General features: G+C 40.4%; 1 protein-coding gene across 1 annotated transcript; it reads left to right on the forward strand.

The window, feature by feature from the left end:
* Positions 1-348: 348 nt before the first annotated feature.
* Positions 349-4,959, forward strand: LOC111659834 (cytochrome P450 2F2-like). Its single transcript, XM_023412904.2, has 11 exons — positions 349-719; positions 1,283-1,442; positions 1,535-1,687; positions 1,808-1,968; positions 2,845-2,913; positions 3,086-3,190; positions 3,280-3,418; positions 3,549-3,634; positions 3,966-4,067; positions 4,209-4,350; positions 4,438-4,959. The coding sequence occupies exons 1-11, from the start codon at positions 558-560 to the stop codon at positions 4,641-4,643; spliced, it is 1,485 nt and encodes a 494-aa protein (XP_023268672.1). The 5' UTR covers positions 349-557; the 3' UTR covers positions 4,644-4,959.
* The last annotated feature ends 2,149 nt before the right edge of the window (positions 4,960-7,108 follow it).

A 7,108-nucleotide genomic window follows, 5' to 3' on the forward strand; every position in this document is an offset into this window, starting at 1 on the left:
TAAGGCTAAATTTACCTGGGGCAAAATTGAGGTGTGTGGGCCACATTCATGAAGAAGTTTGAGGTGGATATTTTATTGCAGATTTGAATACTATTGGTAAAATAAATGACATGTTTGACTGAGAATGTTCATTTTTTTGCATTTTGGCTGTGTTAATTAAAAATGTTGACCCTTAACAGATAACAACAGTGACTATGCTAGTGTTTTTTTCAGGCTTTGTGCAGGTTGTTGCATGCAAAGTGGAATGCAGAGAAATATAACATGCATACTGTCACAGGTGTGTCCCATGCTGCTGATTGTGCAGCCTGACAAGAAAACAGAGCAGAAGCAAGAAGGGCAAGCGAAACAGAGGGGCTGTCATAGAGCTCATATAGTTGTATAATGAAGGCAAACCAAAGCCTGTCAGAACTTGCTGTGTTTTGCTTTCCCAGGTGTTGGAACTGTGTGTCCGCTCATTTACATTTAAACATCCAGAGGAGGCAGGGCTGAGAGTTGAGCAACACTTTTAAAGCCAGTTAAGCGTCAGGTCTCTTCAAATCAGCACACTCCGTTCCACCATGTTTGTTTCTTTCATTCTTCTGTGGATCTGTGTTGTCTTTTTCATTCTCTGTCTCAAATGTCGGAGACCCAAGAACTTTCCGCCAGGTCCTCCTCCATTGCCAGTGCTGGGGAACTTGCTGAACCTCAGCTTGGACAACCCCATGAGGGACTTTGAGAAGGTAAGAAAAACACTGACATTTAATTCGTACATTGCCTTTAATGGTTATGTTACTGATCATAAGCCGCACACATTCGTACCTGGCAGCTGTCCACTGCACACCACACAATGTGTTACACTCCACAGCAGTGCACAAATTAAATTTGCAGATTATGAATTACTGGGGCAGTCTACTGCCTCCGGGCTACAAGTGACACTGGCTGACTATAAATGCTCGTTATTAACTCAACTAAAATGTTTGGAGGATCTGTTCTAATTAAAGGCAGAGGAAGCTTAAGATAAAAAACATATGTAAAGGCCGCTATGGTTGTTGGAAGAAATTGTTTTTCTGTCTAAGAGTAAATTTGCTCTACAGTATGTTTTCATGACTGTACAGTTGATTGGCTGTAAACTAAATCTGATGACAACAAACCATCCTCCCAAGAATATTCAAACAGGTTAGACAAAAAGATATTCTCAGTATTTTTCAAAGTACTTGGTTGTGGTTTAAAAGCAGATCTTTTGCATGCTGCATTGGCAATGTTTCATGATCATTTTAAGGGCTTCATACTTGTTCTTTTTTAGCTGAGGAGGTGCTATGGAAACGTCTACAGCCTGTTCATTGGTCCCAAACCAGCCGTTGTCATTAATGGGGTGCAGGCCATGAAGGAGGCTATGATGACCAAGGCTGTTGATTTTGCTGGACGACCCCAAGACATTTTTGTCAGTGATCTCACCCAGAACGGTAAGAAAGAGATGAGGTGTCAAAGGACAGAGTGCGGATCACTTAAGATACTCTGTCCGAGCTTCATGTGTCCATATCCATGTCTGTTATAGGAATGGTTCTTGCAGACTATGGCCCCAGTTGGAAGGAGCATCGCCGCTTTGCTCTGATGACCTTAAGGAATTTTGGTCTGGGGAAGCAGTCCATGGAGCAGAGGATTCTGGGAGAGATACAGTACACAGTGGAAACACTGGAGAAGAGCATTGGTATGCCGTGTGTGGTATGCACTCTCTGTGACCTCTGATACAGTGGGCAGTTTATGTGAGGTTCTGTTACAGTTACATGAATCTGTGTTGGGCTGTGTCACCGCACTGTGTCTGTCACAGGTACAATCCTGAGTCCTCGAGTTATGTTTCACAACGCAGCCTCCAACATCATCTGCCAGGTCCTGTTTGGTACGCGTTTTGACTATGATGATGACTTCATCAAAGTGGTTGTTCAGTGCTTTAAAGAAAACTCCAAGATAGCGAATGGGCCTTGGGCTATGGTGAGTCACAACATGTCTGTAAGATATCAAAAAAATACTGCTAGTCAGAGTGGTAGTGAGATCCAGTGATGTTATTTAAACAGCCTAGAGCTCTGATGCTTGTCCTGTTCCAGTGATGGAAAATAGTTAAAAACAAAAAGAAATTGATGTGCAGTATACAGCACAACTATGTAGAAACAGTTTGAAAGACAATTGAGCTTCTGTTATCTGTACCAACTCTGTCCTGTTTTGATGCAATGATACATAAAATGGAAATGTAAGTCATAAAGCTTTTAATCACATTCCATTTCTAATTTAACAGTTTTTTCTAAATTACCAACATAAGCAAGAATGTTAGCAAGCTAGCTACAAAGCAAAATAAATCCAGCCCATACTTTGGCCATTTTCTTCTGGCCCAGTATATGCCCACTTCTACGGCGCCCCATATACAGCATGATTGTCAGATGCTACTTCCACATCTGGACCAATTCTGGTGCACACACAGAAAATCTTCTGGCTGTCAGTATATGGGCCAAAGTCAGGCTTAGTTAGGACAGCAAGTTTCATTTTGATATCTGATTAAAATAGGGTTTCAGAATTGTTTTATATCAAGGGTACTCAAATAGACATGAAAAAGTGTGCTTTTAACTCCTGTACTGTTCCTCATACTAATATGAAGAAGGATGGACCACACTTGCCTTAAAATACTGTTTCAAAATCAAAAGCAGTGTCTAAACATAGAATAGTGATTTCTAAAACAATAAAATGTACAAAAAACACAGGTTTAGTTTGGAATGCAACCTTTTTATTGTACACAGAAGTTATCTGAAACAAAAGTTTAAACATGTCACCTCTTCCCTTTTCACTGTTAAACTAAATGCAGCTTTCCTTATACAGCTGTACGACTTTGTTCCCATGATTCGAAACCTACCGCTGCCGTTCATGAAGGCCTTTAAGAACATTGAGGTTAGTATCTTCATTGGTTCCTGAAGAACTTCTCATTTTTCTCTTATAGCTTTATCAAGGTACTATGCACTCTGGCAGTCACTAAAGTCACATTTGTTACAATCCTGTATGAGGGGGCTTTTTCTCCTGGAAATTTCCCTCTTTTTCGGTCAATGAATTTCTCGTTTCTTAGACATGTAAGAAACTTGCAACTGGTCTGATTACTGAGCACAAAGAAACCAGAGTCCCAGGGAAACCACGAGACTTCCTTGACTGTTATCTGGATGAACTAGATAAGGTGCGTGTCATGCACATAAAGTACTTACGTAAATAACAGAAAGAAATAAAGGGAGAGACTCAAATATTTGAAAAAAAATCTCTTTCCAGAGGAGCGATGATGGCTCCTCTTTCTGTGAGGATCGACTCATCATGTTTGTTCTGGATCTTCACTTTGCTGGGACTGACACCACATCCAACACCCTGCTCACTGGCTTCCTCTACCTCACGACCTACCCTCTTGTACAAGGTACGCCTGCGCTCTATCGTTCTGGCTTTTGTTCAGTTCTTTCACATTAGCTGTGGTATGTTGTTCTGCTAATTGTAACGTTTTGATGAGCCGTTCAACAGATCTTTGTATTTGTCTTTGTCTCTATCAGAGCGATGTCAGCAAGAGATAGACTGCACTTTGGAAAAGAAGGATCAGGTCACTTATGATGACAGACACAACATGCCTTACATGCAGGTACATTTTTAGACAGATGTTTTGATATTTCACATACAGACATGGGTCTTAGTAGCAGCATTTACTGCTAAAGCTTCTCTACTCAAAAATACTTTTGTACTTTTGTTTTATAAGAGACACTGGGGAACCAACTGTCAATGAAGTTGGGTCAATGATCACAGTTTTTGACATAACTTTATGGTCCTTTTTTGTTTTTAAGAAATGCCAATATCCAGCATCTTCAAGTTCAGTGCTCTGCTGTCTGTGATTTAGCTCCTGCAAAGGTTGAATTATGACCTTTTCCCAGAGTGATAAAACATAAGAACATGTTGTCTGATCTCCATGAATCCAGGCTGTGATCCATGAAGTCCAGAGGATAGCCAACACTGTCCCTCTAAGTGTCTTCCACTGTGCAACAAAAGACACAGAGCTCATGGGTTATTCGCTACCCCGGGTAAGAAGCAACTAAAAGCCAGTCGAATGTGCTGTCCCTTTTTGATGGTGCATAAAGTTTTATTGGAAAGATTAAGGTTATAGAAAAACTCTTTCTCTCTCTCTCTGTCTACATACTGTTGTGCCATTTTTTTCCCCACAGGGTACGTTGATCATCCAGAACCTGAACTCAGTGCTGAATGAGGAGGGACAGTGGAAATTTCCTCACGAATTCAACCCTGAAAACTTCCTGAACGACCGGGGAGAGTTTGTTAAACCAGAAGCCTTCATGCCGTTTTCTGCAGGTATGAGAGCCTGGACCCCGAGTGTTTGTGTTCTGTCTTCTATTCTAAGAACTGTACACAACTTACTGGATGAAAATGATGTCTCAGGTCCTCGCATGTGTCTTGGAGAGGGCCTGGCTCGTATGGAGCTCTTCCTCATCATGGTGACTCTGCTGAGGAAGTTCAACTTCATCTGGCCTGAGGATGCAGGACAGCCAGACTACACGCCAGTTTATGGAGTCACTCTGTCTCCCAAACCTTACTGCATGAAGGTCCAACTCAGGGCCACACAACAGAATCTGCAAAAACAATGAAGGATAATCCAAATGGACGCAAGTGGCCAGTAACCCAAAGTCCCAGTGACGACGAATACAGTGGAGACAACAGAGGGCTGTTGTGCTACCATTTACTTGTTAATGTAATGGATAACCCAGTCCGCCGTGTGTGTGTGTGTGTGTGTGTGTGTGTGTGTGTGTGTGTGTGTGTGTGTGTGTGTGAGAAAGGCTACAGGAAGTGATGGTATGCAAGCTCTGTTGCGGGTGAGTGAATTTAAACTATTTTAACATAGATGTATAGATTACAAAACAAATGATTCTTTCCTAATAACTGCTCCTAATCATCTTTATTGTATGTATCTTTATTATGAATAATAATATTAAATAAATGTTCATATCTAATAGCTTAGTATCTTTCATGCTACTATTGTGTGGATTTTGATGAACAAACTGAGAGAATGTTCTTGCCATTGTAAGTCTAGGGGGAAAAAAATCTGGGTAACAGCTCCCTCAAGTGGTCAAGTTTTGGTATTGCATTTAATAAAGTTTAATTTCCTTACATGAAAAGTGGCATGGCAAAGCTTCAAGTGGGAAAAGTATGTATTTAGCTGCAGTGGCAAGAGAAAGTGAGTGAAACATTGAAAATTACCAGTTTTTTGTTATTAATTGATCATAAAATGTGATCTGATCTTCCTCTAAGTACCAAATCCAGACAAAAACTGTGTCTTGGAAAAAGTAAGTGAACCCTTGGATTTAAATAACTGGTTGAAACTCAAACAAGCTCCTCCATTAGCTGCAGTTCAGACCTATGCAAAGTTTAGGAGGAACTTTGGACCTTTCACTGCTTCAGGTTGGACATATTCTCACATACTCTTGAGGTCATTTCACAGCGTCTCTATTGGGTGAATGTCTGGACTCTGACTGGGCCACTTTAAAAGGCAGGTTTCCTTAGTTTGAAGTCATTCTGTTGTAGATTTATTTCAATGTTTAGGACAATTGTCCTGCTGCACATTGAGCTTCAGCAGATGAACTGCCACCCTGACATTATTCTATAATAAGGGTCTCCAACCATTCTCATGTCTTTTATTACCGGTTACATTTTATTCACATATCGTATCAAAACATTCAAACTGATCTCCAAACTGAATCTGATGAATAACAACATCCAAAACTCATATTGTGTACCAAACACATCTGAAAATCACATCAGGCAAATATCTGAGTCAAGATTGAGTCAAACCTGAACACACCGACATGTTAACACTGCTGCAAATAAACGTCCATAAATCTGTTAAATCATAAATAAATCTGCTGAGAAATCAAAGAAAAAAGAAGCTCCTCAGTCAGTAATCCAGTGATAGTTGTCACATCCAATGGTACAGTACATAACAAACAGGGAGTTAAAATAGATAATTCGGTACACTTCATTTTCCAGACATGTAAATAAACATGGGCTAAAAAAAATAACTGGGCTCAAGTCAAAGCTCACAGTTTAACTCACTTCATCCATGGCAACATATTTCCTGTTTGTTGGTAAAGTTTAGTTTGTATTGGTTCTGTTATCAGAAGAGTTGCTATCACTGCATGTAGCCTACAGCATATCTGATGTAAACAAACTGACAAGTAATGATTTGGTGATCGACAGCCACCTGTTTGAGGACCCCTGTCCTATAAGATACCTAGATTAACTTGATTAATTTATTTCCCCCTTGATGATGTCGAGCTGTCCAGGCCCAGAGGCAGCAAAGCCCCAAATCATGAACGCTCCCTCCACCATGTTTCACCTTTGGGGTGATGTTTTGTTTTTTTTTTAATAATTTTTTGGCATTTTTTGGCCTTTATTGTGACAGCACAGTGAGAGAGGGCCACGGGTGAGACTTGAACCCATGGCTGCTGCGGTTAGGACTAAGCCAATGTGGTGCGCACTCTACCAGGTGACCCACCGAGTCGCCCTGAGATGATCTTTTCACTGCTGTTATTATAGCATGCTGCATGTTCTTCCCAAACAACTCAGCTTTAGTCTCATCAGTCCATAAAACATATTCCCTGTAATATTACAGAGACTGTCATGTGAAAATCCCAGCAGATAAGCAGTTTCGGAATATACCAACAATCAAGCCGCAATAATTTTTTCCTCATTCTGATGTTTGATGTGAACATGCGCTGAAGCTCCTGACCTGTATCTGCAGAATTGTATGCACCGCACTGCATGAATAGTTGCATGAATAAGCAGGTGTTCCTATTAGAGTGCAATGTTTGGCACATTATCAGTTGCTCTTTGATATCAGTGGAAGTTTAAGATTTCACATTTCTTTATATATAATTTCTATGCACTTTCATACAAAGAAATGTTTCACCTAAAAACCAAAAATCTGAAAAAGTCTATAAATAATGCATAAATTAAATGGTCAATATATAGATCATGAAAACAAACGTGTGCGTGTGTTTCAGTTCAGATCGGCCCATGTGGTGAAAGTCTATGTGTGTGAGTGAATGGGTGGATG

Source organism: Seriola lalandi, unplaced genomic scaffold (genome assembly GCF_002814215.2).
Source record: "Seriola lalandi dorsalis isolate HSWRI2012SDOR001 ecotype SW California unplaced genomic scaffold, Sedor1 jcf7180002054494, whole genome shotgun sequence".
Taxonomy (NCBI): domain Eukaryota; kingdom Metazoa; phylum Chordata; class Actinopteri; order Carangiformes; family Carangidae; genus Seriola; species Seriola lalandi.

Bases quoted from the DNA above. Each gene is read 5' to 3' on its own strand.
- LOC111659834 (XM_023412904.2), top strand. From the start codon at position 558: ATGTTTGTTTCTTTCATTCTTCTGTGGATCTGTGTTGTCTTTTTCATT. The intron at 720-1,282 runs GTAAGAAAAACA...GTTCTTTTTTAG, and splicing joins CCATGAGGGACTTTGAGAAG to CTGAGGAGGTGCTATGGAAA. The intron at 3,191-3,279 runs GTGCGTGTCATG...ATCTCTTTCCAG, and splicing joins ATCTGGATGAACTAGATAAG to AGGAGCGATGATGGCTCCTC.